An 18,574-nucleotide genomic window follows, 5' to 3' on the forward strand; every position below is an offset into this window, starting at 1 on the left:
ATTTTGTTACATTGTTAAAGAACGTGATAAATCAAGGTCATTTTCTGTAAAGATGCTTTTGATTTAAAGTTTCAGGTTATAGCTCGTTCATTTACAATGAGATTCACAATGACCCAAAGAGCTTTACAAGCTACAAAACTTAGTGAACGGCAATTTCAATCACAATTAATTTTCTTGTTAAAGACACTTATTTTAGTCAAAAATGTTATGTTTGCAAGCAAACCTAGACTTAATAAAGTTGTAGTTTTCTTTCTGATTGAATTTTCACATCAGAGATTAGGATAAAATGAAAAAAAAAAGACATGTTTTTAGAGTGTCATGTAATAATGTAGTGATGTGCTGCCTGGCTTGCCTTTCAAAGAGACATCTTCCAACACAAATCCTGTTACTGTTAGATGTGAAGGAATCAACATGGTTGAAATAATGACTCTTATTCTTACATCTTTTTACAACTATTTATTAGTGAAAACATTTCTATGTATTCTTTGATACCTTCATACATGGTTGAGATATATGATGATCCACTCACTTCCATTTTCCATCTCCTTCCCTGTACTCCCCCCATCCTTATCCTTTCCATTATCATGTCTCCTTCCCAGAAGCCATGGGCTGCCAGAGACTCCTCTACTGGGGTGGGACCTTGTGAGCGGGTTCCTCATTCCTGCTGGGATTTTGACTGGTTTGATGTTCTGCAGGTCTTGTACAGATGATCACAGAGGCTGGGAGCTCATGAGAGGAACTACCCTCCCTGGTTCAGAAGACAGCAGTTCACTGTACTCTACACTTTCCACCTCTGTCTCTCGTGGTTCCCAATGGGGTCAGGAAAGACATCAATCTAGGTGTCCCATTTAGCACTAGACACAGTTGGAATGCTCATAAATGAGAATCTACCCTTCACTTTGGATATTTGACTGTTTTGTCTCATGAAAATAGAAGTTTCACATGCTTCAAACTAATAAGTATATCACAAGTCTAACAAATCTAACTCTTAGAAGTAGCATCAGATTTTAGTTATTAGACGATACATTCAGGACTCATAAGCTTTACCTCATGTAACTTTAGAACTACACATATACTAAGAGATATGTCACATGGTACTGTTACTTCTAGGTGCTTATAACTGTTCCTGCCTGCTTTGAAATTCTGCTACTAGCTCCTCATCGCCAAAATTGGGTGAAGAGGATCAGATATGTTATATTTGATGAGGTATGTTTGATATCACTTCTCAGACTAAACTGTAATGAAGGTCTTTGCAGCTTTGGGACATCTGCCCCTTGGATGAAGTTCAGATTGAGAGGCCATTTTCTTCCAAGCATTTGCCCTCACTGAATGACTGTTTGGGCTTGCTTCTTCTGTTGTGATTCAGTAGTGTATATTGGTGTGAGGAATGGGTTTTCATTGGGGCTGCTGTTGTGGAGAGATAGGAATTAATCTCTCATGACACAAGTTTCCCCTGATAGAAAAATCCAACTTGATTTCCAAAAGAAAGTTGTTTTTTTCTTAACTTATAATGTTCTTTTAAAATTTCACATCGTGCGTCCCAGTCTCACTTATCTCCCGTTCCCTCATACCTGTCCTCCACCCTTTCAACCTCCCCCTAAAAAGAGAAATAAAATCTTGTGCAAGCTGTAGTGTGTCACAGTGTGGTTCACAGTATACCTGTTTGTTCACACTTCTTAGCCTGCTGATGTTCATTGCTATGAGTTGTTGATCTTGTTTGAGGCCTCTGGCTTCTGCTACACTATTAATACTGGACACTCACTGTTGCTCCTCTTAGATATTCTGTTGTCCTGTATTGTGGAGATCATGTAGTGTTAGATCAGTAGGACCAGCCCCCCTTTATGCAGTATGGTAGTTCATTGATGCTGGGATGGGCCAACTTAAAGCCCTGGATCTTGGCTTGAGAGGTGTCTGAGCTGGTCAGTCCACCAGCTCCCCCACACCCACACCATCAGTTCTCCTGCCTTACCCCAGTTGGCCCATCCAGTACTACAGCCAGCAAGGGGCAGATATAGCATTCTTGCTCCTCCCATGGCCTCTTGGCTGGCTTATTCAGACCCATGCCACCAGGGCCTGTTCTCCTGAGTGCTGCAGCAGCAGAAGGCAGGGATGGCTCTCCTGCTTTCATGACTCAAGGGCCAGCTTTAGGAGAGGCTTTTGTGCTCTAGAAAGTGATGCTGATTACACAAACAATCTTGTCCATCATGATCTCTAAAGAAAACAAATGGCTCATTCAAAGTATGGTTTTAAAAGCATGACTTTAAAAAGACATATTTGAGGAAATCCAGAGAGAGGGACTTATTGCTAGTCTTAAAGAAACAAGATAAGGAAGTTTTTACTTCAGGTTCCAAAGGAGAGTCTGATCAAATGGGCTCCTTTTCAAGGAGTGAACCTTTTTGTACAGTTCTGGCCCAAAGGAGTGAACCTTTTTGTACAGTTCTGGCCCAGGCAGCCTGGGAGGGGCCAACAGAAAACTGATCTCAACGAATTTCTTCATTTTCTGAGCTGTAGCCAATTGAATATGTTGGTCAAATCTAGAGATCCAGAGAACATGGGAGTCTCATTGAAATACTATCTATGGTTCAGTTTCCTTGGGCAGAATAGTGGGTAAAATGCAATGTAGACGGCAGCGTCTTCTAGTCCATCTGTGCATAGACACTTCAGGCGTCAGAGAAAAGGAGATTCTTTTATTCCTGGATTTTAAACTGAAAAGAAAAAAGAAGCCCATATTTAGCTTATCTTTACTTTATTTCAGCAGCAGTAATAATAATAATAATAATAATAATAATAATCCTGGAAATTAAAGTCAAGTCTTGGAAGGAGTCCACTACTGATCCAAATCCCCAGGCTTTTCCTCCATATTATAACAAGCTGTTTTTTAGCTGTTTTTTTATTTATTCGATGACTTGCTATGTTTACTTTTAGTTAACCTGCATATTTTGCATTCTGGGGGCTTTGGATAGTCTTATTTAAATAATACAAAGCCGTACATACATGTAGGTAAAACACTCATACACATACAAATTTAAAAGTTTCAATTACAAGGCAATCTAGAATACCTAGTTTTAGCTTGGATTCCAAACTCTGGAATGATATAACACTGAGCACTTCAGTTGTTCCAGTTCTATAAGAGGGAAACCATTAAAGGATTTAGCATCTCTTCTGCCAGAGTCAGGTAAAATTGTTAAATATTGCAAAGCTGAAAGTTAATGTTTAGCAGTGTGGTATGCCATTTGACCAAGACAAAGTCAGATGGGCAGAAGAAAAAAATATATATATATATATACACACATACAGCTCTCTACACACACTGGAAAGCTGCCTAATTGATATCTTTCAGGTGTAAAATGTAACTTCTTTAATTAAGATCATGTCCGAGAATCTTTTTTGTATCTTACTTAATTTGACTATGCATTCATTTATTCAGTTTCCTTTGAGAAATGCCTCCCAAGAGCCAGGCATGGTGTCAATGCTAGAGTAATACAGATTTGAAGACCCAGATTAAATGAGAAAGATTAGTTAAGGCAGGGAAAACACAAATGCTTATAAACTGACACTAGTGCTTACACTGAAGGTCAAGAGTGTCAATCAAAATTCAGCAGTGGCAGAAGGCAGGCTGGAGGACCACTGGGAATGGATGCTCGGCAAATCTTTTAAAACTAGTGACTCTGAGATGAGCTTCACAGATTAAGAGGCTGTGGTTACTTTTGTTGGCTTTTAATTTTCCTGGTGAGAATATTTTATACAGGAGACACAGCCATGTGAAATCTCTGGGGTAGAAAGTGTGTGCCGAAGAATGGAGAAAATAGCTGATGTGTACGGGTCTCAGTAAGATGGGATGAGTGACTTTGGATGCAGCTGGAATGGCAGCCATAAGCCAACTGTGCCAAGCATTATGTATCCCATTAAATGCTTAAATTTGTTCTGCAAGGAATGGGAAACCGTTGACTAGTGACTTGACTGGATACAGCTTATCTTTGAAGCATATCTTTTTGTCTGTAATGTCAAGAATGGCACTGGTCACTAAAGTACTGAATCGTTATTGAGATGTGGTAGAGGCTTGATTGGCAGTGAACATGGCAAGGAATACATTGGCCTTGTATTGTAGTGAAAGTCAAATAAGAAGAGTCACAGGTGAGTGATTAAAGGTATTAAGGAAAATGTAAATGCCAAGATGTCCTACATCTGGGTTTTTTTCAATAGTTATTTAAACTTTCATGGTCCATTAAAGGTGATAGAAGATACCTATGACCAGTTTAAGATTCCATATGTTATTTTAATTTGCCATTCTTAAAAACTAACTCATGAATTGAAAACATTTTTTTTCTTTTATAGGTCCATTGCCTTGGTGGAGAAATTGGAGCGGAAATCTGGGAGCATCTCCTTGTTATGATCCGATGTCCCTTTTTGGCCCTTTCAGCTACCATTAGCAACCCTCAGCATCTCACCGAGTATGAATTTGGTTCCCTTTTGGATTTCTTTTGAAAGTCTAAATTTCAGACTTCCTTGATGGGTTTTACAGTCACCAAAATTTCTGGTTAACTTACAGCAGTCCCTGAATTTTCAAGTTATTGTCTGTTTAGCTCTTTCTGACAAATCTTAGCTACTCTCCATGAAGAAATATCTAGATCCTCTTGGGTCAGATCTGCAGTTGAATGAGAAGTATCATGTCATAGCTCAAAAACTAAAACAATAGCTGTATATTCATTTCCCCCTATCCTTTTACTAGGAAACAAAAATCAGGGTGCTAGAATGATACACTCAGCCATAGTTTCCAAGATCACAATTTTTTTTGATATATTCAGGAAGAGAGCAAAGCTTCATTAGTTGAAAACCACACATCTTCTGGTCATTGGAGTGGCTTGAATGATGACAACGTATCCCATAGCGTCTCCATGTATCACATACTAAGTAGAATTCATGTAGCAATTTATCTTAAATGCCATCAGTATTTGTATTTGATAACAATTTCCATTGTTATCCTTAGATGATAGTACTTTTGTTGTTCTATTAACTTTTAAACAAGAAAGGCAAGGCACAGAAATATTAAAGATTCATGCAGGATTCAGAGTTAATAGTAAGGCAGCTAGAATTTTATTTCAGGTTATGTGACTCTAGAAGTAATTCCATTCTATGAAAGTTTTAAGACAAACAAAATTTTCTTTTTAATTATTTAATTAAATAAATAGCAATACATTTAATTATTTAATTTCATGTAACTTATGTCTATTTTCTGCTTAAATAATGTCTGAGCTAATTTTGTGTTGATGTGACCAAAGGATACCTTCAGAGAGTTATATTTTTATTTAGATTTATGGTTTTAGAAAGATTTCAACTCATCATAGTGGGGAAGGTGGGGGTGGGGTGGGGGATGATTCATCCCTGGAAGTGGGATTGAAGGGAAAGCTTGTTCAATGGCAACAGGCAAGAAGCAGAGGTGAAAGAGTGGCGAGTATAAACTTTGTGATGGCTAATATTGATTGTCACCTACAAAGTCCCATTGCTAGTGGCTGATCTATGCTATGCTGTTCCCACATTTTAATGGCTCCATGGAGTTCAACATAATAACAAAGACTGGGGACCAAGCACTTAAGACATGAACCGTAATGGACATTGCTGATTAAAATCATAAATAATGTCTGTTTTCCTTTAAGGTGGCTTCAGTCAGTAAAGCGGTACTGGAAGCAAGTAGACAGTACCATGGAGGAAAGAACTGTTTCCAAAAGAACTGGTACCTCCCGTGGCAGCTATTACAAAGATCAAGCGCAAGCCAGACAGTCCTACAAAGTTAGACTTGGTACGAATGCTCTGTGTACTTGTACAACGGTGCTTTTTTTTTTTTTTTTTTTTTTTTTGGTTTTGCTACTTGCTTTCAAAATAACCTACTCACTGCATTTCTGATCATTTGGAAAATCTCACCTTCCCCCCTCCAGTGCTCTATGGAGAGAGATACAATGACCTAGAGAAGTATTTGTGTTCCGTGAGACAGGGCGATGTTTGCTTTGATCATTTTCACCCCTGCGCTGCACTAACCATAGATCACGTAAGTAATAACCTCTGCCACAGCTGTTCCAAGTAACACCACTGTCTGGCTTATTAACTTATTAGCTGGCTTACAATACTGTGAGGAATGTTCCTGATGCTGGAATCCAGAGGAAACACTACATCTTGGATTTTCAAAGGAACAGCAATGTTCTAGTTTCCTTAATTTCTTGATGTTAGGATCATCAAAGCTTAAAAACTACTAAATATTTTAACTTGATGGTTGTGTTGTTTGGGGGATGTTATTTCTGCCATTTTCCATCTCCCCTCTTTGTTAACACTTATGTCTGCATGTCTCTCTTAACTAGCTCACTTCTGTACCACTAATGAAGTAGTGAGTTCAGGCTTTAACCTCTCCTGTGCACACAGCTTTGTGTGGCTGTGGCTAATATGTGAGAACATGACTAATGCGTAGGATCTTAAGCCGGGAACACGTCCATAACAATCACGTTACAACTCTTTGGTAGGGACTTTGCAGAATAGAGACCTTGAAAACAGTGCCACCTGGGCTACTGAGTGGTTAGAGGGGGAATACTTCCTTAAATATGTCCTGCATATACTTCCCTTTCTTTCTCCGTCCACTTCCTTGACAGGTTCATTTAAACTCCCATTGGCCCTCAAAATAATACCTACTCCTTTCCTTCCTTCCAAGACCTGAAAAATGAAGTATATTAGATATATTTTTTTTAAATAAAAAATAAATACTTTTTTTTAAAATTAGGTATTTCATTCTGATACTATATTTATGGCTCCTTAATTATAGTTCTAGTCTTTAAAGGGCTTTATTGGACTTTTTAAAAAAGGGTAACTGTACAGCCCTTAACAACTAAAGTCTTCTGAGCTTGTCCTACATTGCATGTGCTGAATGTGTTTTGCTTGGAAACCTCCATGTTATAACTCATTGGTTCCAAATGTCAAATGCTACTGCCTTGACCTTGCCGCTTCTTTTGAAGCTCTTATGATGCGAAGCCTTATTTATAATCCTTCTGTGACTTCCTCAACTGTTATGTAAACTTCTTCATAGCACTTAATGTTTATATGCCATCAAAGTCCGATCTCCCCTGAACCTTCACACATGCGTCTTTGAGTGTTCAGAAATAACCACTTGAGGGTGAGTTTCAAGTGCTTAGAGTTACTAGCAAACTGTTGTGTGAATACCATTGTTAACTGGCTATTTTTAAAGGATAGCTGATTGGAATTGTGTTTTTCAAATATTTCACCCATTTCCTTTCTTTTAAAGATCACAACAATTGCATGATGGAGGTACTACTTCAGTTTTTATTTCACAAATAATGGAATTGAGACATAGACAGCTAAGTTACTACTGCAGCACTGAGTAAATGGGTAAATGCTTCAGACCGGACTGCGTCTCAGACCCGTTGGTTGACTCCATGTTGATCTGAAAGATTTGTCTACCATGTATATGAATGAGTTAGCACCATGTGATAGCATTTGGCAGTCAGTATGTTGGAATGACTTCCTAAACCAATGAAATGAATGTGAACATGGGATTTTCTTTAATAAAGAAACCCTTTTGTTTCCTCCCTCTCTTCCTCTCTTCCTTTCCCCCTTTTGTGTACTGGTTCTGTGCTTGCTCCAAGTGCCTTTGCTCTCCTCGGTTTCTATTCATGGAGTGTGCTATGACCCTAAGTGACTTTTGAAAGGTCACGCTGCTATACAGTAGCAAGGATACAGAGTAAATGCTAGGCTTGGGTATTGCTAAATGAATTTTAACAACCACTGGCATGGAGTGTGCTTGTGTAGGCCATTTCCTAAAGAAGAATAGAAGTGAGCAGAACTTCCAAATGAGTAAATAATTCTAAACATTGTTTAGTATACTCAGACTAAATAGAAGAGCTAAGTGATTTATGGATGCCCTCAAACTTGACCAATTTTAGCAACATAAAAAAAGAATCATCATCTAAGTAGCCATTTCCTTTATGGCTATGTCAGAGAAACGATTCCCAAAGGGCCACGATGGGCAAGTGCAAACAAGCTGGCCTTAACCCAACAGAAGCAAGGGATCACCAGTGAGGATTGCCCTCAGCCATATATGTCTTGTTTCTGGCAAACTCCAGCCTTGTTTGACCTTTGCCATCAATTGTCATGCCGTTCAGGCACAGCTGCTGCTGTCTGGAGGGCTGTCAGCCCCGGGAAACACTTGAAAGAATTGTTATCTCTTGCTCAGTGTGGATTGATTGTTAATGTGACCTGTGGAGGTAGAGACACTTGCATTTGCAAAATAACCTTATACCATGGTGACTCAGTGACTCAGTGATGCTTCTCTTCCTTTTCTGCCAGAATAGTTCAGCTTTTAGCAGTTTGCCGGTTTATAGTGGGAAACAACTAGATTGAATCCCATCTTGGACCACAGAATTGTTATTCCTTGAAAGTTATGAAGTATGAATTTATTAATTAAAAAAACACATTGACTTTAATCCCAGCACTCGGGAGGCACAGGCAGGTGGATTTCTGAGTTTGAGGCCAGCCTGGTCTACAAGGTGAGTTCCAGGACAGCCAGGGCTACACAGAGAAACCCTGCCTTGAAAAACCAAAACCAAACCAAAACAAAACAAAGCATATTGATGGATTATTTACCACCAGTGGAATGCCAGACATTTGGCTAAGACTCATATCTGTTATCTAATTTATTTTGCACACAGACAGAATTAATCATTATATTTTAGAAACAAGGAAACTGAATGTGTTTAAAGGGGGCAAAGACTTAAGCAATCCCAAGCCCGTGACCAAACAGAAGATTTATGCTATAGAATTTGTGGGGATTCTTGGACTTGTTTTTGTTTCATTATAGTTTGGCTGGAAAAAAAATACTCTCAAGTGAGAATTAAAAAGTGAACACAAGGCTAATGATGGGAAATGGGGCAGAGATGTGTTTCTGCACTGAAGAAGACCTCACAGACGATCTGACATCATTTCCCAGCACCCACATTGGGTGACTCACAAGAGCTTAAACAGGGGATCTGTGTGGGACAGAATCTCCCACACATACACGTAATTAAAAAAAAATTCCTTTAAAAAATAATATGTGCAAGCAGTCTTCAATTTTCCACATTTTAATATGCAAACTAACCATTTCTAGCCAATGTTTATATCCTATAGATAAAATAAAATATTAATAAGTTTGATTTTATTTTAATCGTAGATTGAAAAGTATGGATTTCCTTCTGATCTTGCCCTTTCACCCCGAGAAAGCATACAGCTGTATGACACTATGTGCCAGGTCTGGAAGAGTTGGCCCCAGGCCCAGGTAGAGAATCGTCATAGTGGTGCTGTGGTAGAACCCACCATTGCTGTTCTGAAACACAGTGTCACCACTTGCATTTGGCGGGGGCACCCTCTTAGAGGCAAAGGGGAGGGCACATGGGATGGGGGTTTCAGGGGAGAGAGTGGGAAGGGGGACAACATTTCAAATGTAAACAAATAAAATAACCAATAGTAAAAGACTAGCAGATATTTCCCAAAAAGAACTATCTTCTCACTTTAATGATCTAGAAATGGTGTTTTATGTCAATGCCTGAAAATGTCCCTTCTTTCTGTAGACACTGTGGTTTCTAGGTCTCCTTTCCCACACTGGGCTCCTGGCTCTCAGATTTGTTTCCTCTCCATTGTTCTGTGTCCTAAGCATTATTTGCTTTCTTCAGAGGCCTGCCTGCTCTATCTGTTCCTATATGATTTTAAATACCAAAAGGCATGGGGAAGAATGAGAATTCTAAACATTTCTAACCGTAAACATCTCCAGCCACAAGAGCCTATCAAACTGTCAATGAAAAATATAATTGAGAAATATCTTTAGTTTTTCATGCATTATTTGTGTGGTCTTCCTTTTCCAGAGCCTATGTCCAGAGAACTTCACTCAATTTAAGAATAAAATAGTCATTAAGAAGTTGGATGCTAGAAAATATGAAGAGAGCTTAAAGGAAGAATTCACGAATTGGGTTAAAAATGGGAACGAGGAGGAGGTAATTTCACACAGCATTCTGTATTGTTTTGTTGAGTTGTATCATTCAATCAATAATACCATTTTTTTCCTCTCCAGTTTTCAATTTTTATCATAGATTTTAAAGCTCAACTTGATGTGTAGTGATTCTGAGCTAGAATTAAAAAAAAAAAAAAAAGAAAGAAATTTGACTTTTAAACTTCTTCTCTTCAGTGTCTCCTAAAACATAGGCAAGAGGCTACCAGTTCCTCGTGGATTTGATGACAGACCAGGAAGAACACAGGGCTCATGTTTGGAATTAATTGATTTTGGGGGGTGGTGGTGTGGGGAACAGCATAGAAATGCAACTCAAGCAGCAGAAACAAATGTTTACTTTTCTTTTTTAGTTTTTGTTTTTTTTTTTTTTTTTTTTTTTTTTTTTTTTTTTGGTTTGGTTTGGTTTTTTGTTTTGTTTCGTTTTTTGGTTTGAAGATTTTCAGATCCACTCCCAAATCCTCACCCTCCAATTTCTCCCATATCCCTCTACCATCTTCTCCTTCTAATTTTGTAGGCTCCCCATCAATGCTGCCAGTGTGGGTGTGGTTGTGGGGTTATCTGCTGGGCCGCCAATTCATGAAGAGCGCTGCCATTTTCCCTCCTACAGCAGCCATCCCATCCCGTGGCAGCAGCTCCCCAGCCTTTGGGAGCCTTTGGGAGCTTTTGGGAGCCTTTCCTCGCTCAGGCTGAAGTCTGAAGGACTTGATTTTACAAGCTTTCCCCCCCCCAGGTATCCACAGGGGCTTTGAGTTCATGTTTTCAGTGTCCCTGTCATATCTAGAGACGCTTTTTTTCAACAGTCCTTGGGGTTTTCTTCTCCATGCTTTTAAATTTATTTTTAATTGTAAGAGCTATTTAAGTATTCAAATCTTACTACATGCTTACACATTTATTTAGATTAAACTAATAAACTTATAGTCTCATTTTGTCAAGAAAAATTGTGATTCCTGATTTTTATTTTTAGGAATCACTTTCCTAATTTTGCAACTCTTTAATAACAGTACTTTAGGTTGTGCTGACCCGTAACCATAAAATTATTTTGTTGCTGCTTCATAACTGTAATTTCGCTACTGTAGTGAATTGTAATGTAAACACCTGATAAGTACGTACACTAATTTGAAACCCCAAAGGGTTGTGACCCTCAGGTTGAGAACTGCTGGTATGCATTATATTTTTCTTGTGTGATTTCCCCCTCCCCCACTTTGTACTTTGATTTGTTTTTATTTCATTTGGAAACATAATATAGTTATGTAGTATCACCCCTCTTTGTTTATCTTGTCACTCCAAACCTCTTAGTCAGGTTTGAGTCTTATTTTCTATGCAGCATGGGAAGGGCTCCTTTCTCCTGTTGTCGTGGAAACAGCATCAGTGACTGAGCCGTCCTTTACTGCTGGACTCACACTGTCTCAGACATTTACAGATGTGTACGTAGAGTACACAGGCAGATTGTTATCAAGTGTGTGGTGTGTGTGCATCCTTCTTGTGCTTACCATCCGTAGTCCTGTGGCATACTCTCATAGGACTGCACTTTAAAGGATGGCAGCTGTGAAAGGATTTGCGTCAGAATGCCCTTTCCTTTCACTGCTGTGAAGAGTTTAGTACACATGCTTGCCGTTCACTCCCACAGGCCAGGATGGTGCTGAAGAAACTGAGCCCTGATTACCATGAGCACTCAGGGAGGATGCTGGATTTCTTTCCATGTCTTGTTGAGAAGCTAAGGAAAATGGAGAAGTTGCCTGCACTATTCTTTTTGTAAGTTATTTAACTTTGTGAGGTAATTAGTGTCAGGCCGTTCCTTTAAGGTAGAGTTTATGCTACCTTTTATGCTTTGATCCAGTGTTTATTATTCTTCAGTGCTCGTTCATTTGTCAAGATCTTATGACTTATTTAAAGTCATACAATTTTCTAATTCAACTCTTTGTTGTTCTGCTTCTGTTTGTTTAAGAAAGGATCTTGGTGTCTGCCCCAGGCTGTCTTCCGGCCTCAGCCTCCTTTGTGCTGGGATTAAGATAGGTATCCACCCTTACGCCCAGTTTTCGTTACATGCTTAAGAATATTTTTAGTGCCCTATTAAATTTTTCTTTATTAGTTTTGAGTCTCATTCTCATTTTTATTATTGCTATAAACTATCATTTTTGTTTCTTTTAGGTCTTACTAGTAATTTTAAATACAGATCTTGGTGTTTTGCAGAACCCATTGAACATATCCATTAATGTTGCTTTCCCACACAGAATTTAAATTTTAATAACATGCTATAATATATATGTAAAATATTTTCGTTCTAAAAACTCATTATAAATAGAAATTTGACCTAGAATCAGTGATATCTTGCCAAATTCAGATTATATAGAATGCAATAGTTTAAAATTGAACATTCTAGTTTAATGGGTCCAGTTCTGATAAAATGTAATGTGATAATTTAGTTAGTGGATAAAAGTATGTAGCTTGAAGCAAACAGCAAATACTTTATTTACTGCGGATAAGTATAATTTACTCTAACACCATGGGATCATCAAATAAATAAAACTATAGGATTATAAAATATAATGCTTATTAACATGTGCTGAAACATAGTAATGAATCATAATTAGGTGATAGATACTCAAAATAATGGTGATAGTAGATGCAGGGTTCTATGTGATTTATATCTATCTATCTATCTATCTAATTATCTATCTATCTATCTATCTATCTATCTATCTATCTATCTATGAGATTTAATTGCAGCAAAACTGTCCTTTTTGTTTTTGTATGTAGAACAAGAGAAACACTCTTTCTGTGATAAGAATAATTCATACAGATTATCTATTTGCTTCCAAGCACAGCTATGGATGTTAAGAGCAGAGACATTCTTTGTCTCTGAGATATGTTTGCAAGCTTAACTATAGCGTTGAAGTCAGAAAATAAGTCTTTACTATCTATATACTCATTTGCATATGAACATATATATTTTCCCCTGTTCTTTTGAGACAATTAAGTTGGCTAAAGGTGAAAAGCATATGTACTAATTTAGAGTAAATAGTTTATGGTGGGAGCTTCATGAGGAAATAATGACCCAATGACGTTATAAATAGACACTTAACCTGGAACTGAACAGAACGAGTTATAAATCTGTGACATAGTAAGTAGGCATATGCCATCGAGTTATTGGAGAGGAGAAATGGCTGGGAAGACCGGCTTGTGCAGATGTCTTTTGTTCCCAACTTCTCGCCTTTCTAGTTTTAAGGGTGGTATGTTCTGAACTGTGAGTTCCTGAGGCATCTGGGAAGGGTAATATTAACAAAATATGATAGTCAGAGTTCTACTTATAGAGCTCTACCTTGGAACCTCTTAAATGAATAGTGGGTTATCTGTAAGACAAACTGTGAAAATCCTTTCTTACATGTTGTGACTTCATCTTTAGCAGCACCAGGTCATAAAAAGATCAAAGATTGCTCTGGGACCAAGCCTTAACTGTCAGAGCTTGCTTACTACTTATTAATAGTACTATTACTATTAGTAGTAATAGTAATAGCCCCAACTTTCTGTGCCCTGAATGGATAAGTGTGTAGAACATGGTCAGAGGTTGGAAATGTTGATATGTTTCTAACGTCATGCATTGCAAGGCTAGCCCTAAGCAAAAATTCTACTTTTCTTTCCTTTAGCTATGTCATTGATTGACAACCACTTAATGACTATGTGATCATATATAGGATTTTGATGAGACTAAAATAAAAAAGTCATGAATGTGTAATCCAATGCTATAAAATATTAATTGCTAATGTGCAATTTCAAGAACACTTTCAATATCTGTAGTTTAGAGAGACTTAGACTTAGGAGGCACAGCTATTTCCAAGAGATGTAGATTTTTAAAAAAAGAGTCACACTCTGATGGAAATGATTGTATTTAACAAATTATGATAGATTCTTCCTCAAGAACTTGCACATCATATAGTCAGAAACATGAATTAGGAGACACACTCTGTTATATAAGTCTGTGTGTACTTCTGGGGGGCCCTTTAATCTCTTTATATCCCCATTTCTTACCTGTAGTACAGGGATAATGGAGTTGGTATAATGCCTGGTGTAATTGTTGATGTATCAAATGATGTATCAAGTCACTTAGAATTGCACCTGAGAGCAACAACTACACTATATTTACTTCTCTTATTATTGTGTTATTGATGTAGCAGTGGAACATTGGTTGCCATTTCTTGTAGTGACAATCATTTCTTAGTTCTGACTTCATCAGAATGGCTTATTTTATCTATCTATCTATCTATCTATCTATCTATCATCTATCTATCTATCTATCTATCTATCTATCTATCTATCTATTTATCTATCTATCTTGAGACACTGATTGGGAAACCTGCACATACTAGAAAACCATTTGGTCACTGAGCAATAGCCTCAGCTGTCATTTTTCCTTTTTATTGTCTTAAGAACACCTCACCAACGTACCCTGGCTGGTTTAAACCCATTCTGTATATTAGGCTAACCTTAAATTGGTGATTATCCTGCCTTAGACTCCCTACTAGCTGGAATTATAGAAAAGCCTGTGGCAATATGTCCAATTTCACATTTTTTAAATACTGTTTTTGTAAAGTTTTACTTTTTAAAGAAAATCTATTGTCTCAAGCTTTAAGTTTAAACTTTATTATAAAGTCCCTAACTGTTATTTGTTCAAATATAATATAGTGGTGTTTCCCAGTAGGTACTTCTGACATAGCTTTTGGCTCCTAGCCAGAGCTGTGTAATAAAATGATTTTTCCTCAGCCTGCTTGTCATCAAAAGCTCTATATTCCAGATATTGTGAAACACATGTGATGCAAACTTAAGGTGTGTTTGTTTTCACTCTCTCTGGAGACAGAATTCAACCAGCCCTGCTGGTTGCTCAGATCTGAGAAATCTAAGTTATGAAGATCCAGAGTAGGTCACTAGGCTGAGCCCCAGGGTTCCAAGTAAGCTACAGCTTTATAGCCTCAATATTTATATTTTCAAAGATTATAAAAGCGAGGACTAGGAGACATTCTGGATTTTAAAAGCCATGACCTCTGGGGCTTTCTAGATCATGTGACAGTGAGAAATTATAGCTCTTTCCACTTTGCCAATTGAACAACTCTTTGGTTGCCTAAAAATCTTTCATCTTTCAGGAAGGTGTGCAGAAGCTTATGCGCATTTTTCTCTTCTGTTTACAAATCACTGTTTCTCTTGTGCCTGGGCATGTCTGCCCTGAAGAGTTTTAGTAAGATTATACTACAGTGTCACCTGAGTACAGAACTGTGAGAAACTCAAAATTACACTTCATTACAAGTTAGAAGTATGGGGATTGACCCAGAGTTCAGAATGAAAGTCATAAAGGTGGGCTTCAGAAGCCCTGGAGGGATATGCCACTGCTGTGGTTTGGGTAGAAGTGTTTGCCATTAGCATGTGTTTAGACATTTGGTGCTGGCTGGCAGAGGTGTCGACAGTTGTGGAAAGTTTGGGAGATGCCACCTTACTCAGGGACTGTGATGTCACCATTTAGACTTCTCAGGTCAGAGCTACACATCAAACAAAGTGCTGAAGATAAGATTCGTCCAGATCTGTAAGCCTAACTGGGTGCTTTAGTTACTTTTCTGTTGCCGTGAAGAGACACCATAACCAAGACAACTTGTCGAAAGAAAAGAGTTCTGTGAGACTCACAGTTGCAACAAGTTATAGTCCGTGGTGGTGGTGAGCAACATGGCAAAAGGTAGTAGGTAGCCATAATACTTTAGCAGTAGGTGAGAGATTATCTTTCAAAACCTCAAAACCTGACCCCATTGACATACCTCCTCCAAGGATATACCTCCTAGTCCTTCCCAAATAGTTTCACTAACTGCAAATTAAATTTTCAGATGCATGAGATGATGGGGGCCAGTCTCATTCAAATTACTATACTGTGTCCTGAGGTCAAGCCTAGAAGTTTAACACCCAGAACTATTTTCTGTTTTTCTCTGCTTCCTGATTATAGAAACAATGTGACTAGCCACCTCTTACTTTTGCTGCCATGTTTACTCCTCTCCCTATATAAGGAGGTGTGTGTCCTTTCAAACTGTAAATCAGTTTAAACACTTCTGTAATTGCTTCCTGTCAGGCATTTGCTCACAACCATGAGGAATGTAACACACAACCAGAACAGAGAGACTGAATCTTATTATATTTTTAATACATGTTCATATGCTTCCAGATTTAAGTTAAATATTGTAGAAGAATGTGCTGAAAATGCTTTCGAATTTCTGGAGAAAAAACAGGAAGAAAAAAGACCTCCCAAAGCTGACAAAGAAGCTCGTACCACGGCTAACAAACTTCGGAAAGTTAAAAAATCTCTGGAGAAACAAAAGACAGTGTAAGTATTTCACTAAGCAACTTGGCTACATGTGGGTTTGTACAATCCAAATGTCCTAGGAGGAAGCATGCATTGAAAATGCTCTATAACGAAGTTCTACTTGCTGCTTAGACTGTTCTTTTTAAATTTCAGAGGGAGAACTGGGTAAAGACAAGTGACCACCATTACATACTCCTTAGCTGCGTAGATCATTTAAATTTATGATTGTTAGGAAGCAGGTCCAGATTCTGTCAGTCTTTGTGTATTGCAGAACTTGACAGGATCATCCCACGTTGTCCAGGGACTGTGTCTTGATTCATGACCTACTATTGCAGGGCGAGCCATAGGCTGTGTTTGGGACTGGATTACAATCCCAATTTCACACTTGGAAGCTCATTGCTCTCAGCATGTAGTTCTGCCAACTCTATGGCAGTAATAATAATAATAGTAATAATAATAATAATCTCTTTATGTTTCTCTCCTCCTTCCGTGATTGTGTGGGCTGAAAACTCATCATATTTTCCCCAGGTCTTTATCAACTCGGGAGTCTCCAGCTGAATTCCTCTCCTTCCACTGTTAAATGCTTATAAACTTGGAAACTGGTTAGATTACCGTGTGTGCTGGGCATTCTCTTTGTTGCCCAGAGGATGGAGGCTAACTTCTCCTGTTGGACATCCAGCATGTTTCATTTGTGCTTTTACTATTCCTACTCATTTTCCATAACTTCCTTTTAGGAGATCTATGGCTCTTTTCACTTCAGTTACTCCTCCACCTTTTTCTTTTCATGAGCCCCACTAGCTGTTTCTTCAGTACCTTCACTCTCGTTGCTTCCAGAGTGTATACTCATAAATTTGTTATCGATTCTCTGAATCTTGTACTGATTCCTCAGCTTAGATTTATACTTTCTTGCCTGCCTTACTTTGTTTAGTTAGGAGATAAATTTATTCTGTATTTTTTCAAAATATCCACAGTGAGCATCTCTTATGTGAAAAATCCAAAATCCAAAATTGTTTAAAATCTGCAGCTCTGTGTGCTCATGTGACACTCTATATAGAAATTTTTACTTGATAAAATGTTGTTTTATGTATAAATTTATTTCACACACACACACACAAAATATTTGCCTTCAGTCTACATGTAGGTGGTAGTGTATATAAAACCTAAATAAAATTTCTTATTTGACTTGAGCACCATCCCGAGGTATGCTGTTATTTATTGGCCAGTAATCCAAAATTCAAAAACAGAAATTTAGTTCCCAAGCACTTTGGATAAGGAACACTAAGTCTTACTAGTTTCTCTAAATTCTGAGTTTTTTTTTTTTTTTTTTGCAACAAGAGACATTTATTTTGTTCTTTGCGTCTCCGTAGCCTGTAAGATGATTATTGTTCCAAGGATTTTTTTTTTCTCTTTAAGACAGAGTTTCTCTGTGCAGTCCTGGTTATCCTGGAACTCACTCTGTAGACCATGCTGGCCTTGAACTCAGAAATCTGCCTGCCTCTGCTTCCCGAGTGCTGGGATTATAGACATGCACCACCACTGCCCGGCTGTTCCAAGGATTTTTACCTTAACACTATTTTAAAAAGATTAATGATGATGATGACAATGATTGGGCAATTTATGCATGAGTGTTGTATTTAGATCATTTATCCCCATATGTTTTCTCCTCTGGCTCCTTTCTTGTTCCTTCTCTCTCAAATTCATGATCTCTTCTTTTTTAATTAGTCAAATACACACAGATATGAAGATATCCTATCAGTTTTATTTAGTGTGGTTATATGTATTTACCTTAGAAGGCTACTACTGAGTCTCCCTCTTTTCTCAGAAAATTAATTGCCTAGAACTCCTTATCTAGGTGCGGTTCCTTATGAGATTTTCCTCATTTATGTTTCTTATCAACTAGTATTTTCATTTGTGCATTTGGGTGACCATATTGTTAAGTTTCATGGATGCAGATTCCTTATTGTATATAGAAGGCCCTATCTGGTAGCAGATGTCCTGTTCCTCTGACTTTTACAATCTGTATGCCCCATTTTCTCAGTGTTCCTTGAGTCTTAGGTGTAGGAGTTGTAGTGTAGATGTATAAAATGGGGGTATGCATCCCATTGTTAGTTGTTCTTTGCATTTTAACCAGCTGATGATTTCTGCTATATAGGCCCTGTCTACTGCAAAAAGAAGTTTCTTTGGTGAGGGTGAAAGCTATACTTATC

General features: G+C 38.0%; 1 protein-coding gene across 8 annotated transcripts in view; it reads left to right on the forward strand.

The window, feature by feature from the left end:
- Ddx60 (DExD/H box helicase 60) overlaps positions 1-18,574 on the forward strand; it is a 109,632-nt gene that overhangs the window by 50,074 nt on the left and 40,984 nt on the right. For 3 of the 8 annotated variants that reach the window (XM_030243448.1, XM_006509393.2, NM_001293783.1), the window contains 8 exons: positions 1,111-1,206; positions 4,336-4,451; positions 5,655-5,797; positions 5,934-6,043; positions 9,206-9,310; positions 9,894-10,022; positions 11,664-11,788; positions 16,230-16,388. In XM_030243448.1, coding sequence (XP_030099308.1) covers positions 1,111-1,206; positions 4,336-4,451; positions 5,655-5,797; positions 5,934-6,043; positions 9,206-9,310; positions 9,894-10,022; positions 11,664-11,788; positions 16,230-16,388 — 983 coding nt within the window. The other 5 variants (XR_001778429.2, XM_011242214.2, XM_017312697.2 and 2 more) reach the window with 5 other exon arrangements.

The sequence above is a fragment of the Mus musculus genome, chromosome 8 (genome assembly GCF_000001635.26).
Source record: "Mus musculus strain C57BL/6J chromosome 8, GRCm38.p6 C57BL/6J".
Taxonomy (NCBI): domain Eukaryota; kingdom Metazoa; phylum Chordata; class Mammalia; order Rodentia; family Muridae; genus Mus; species Mus musculus.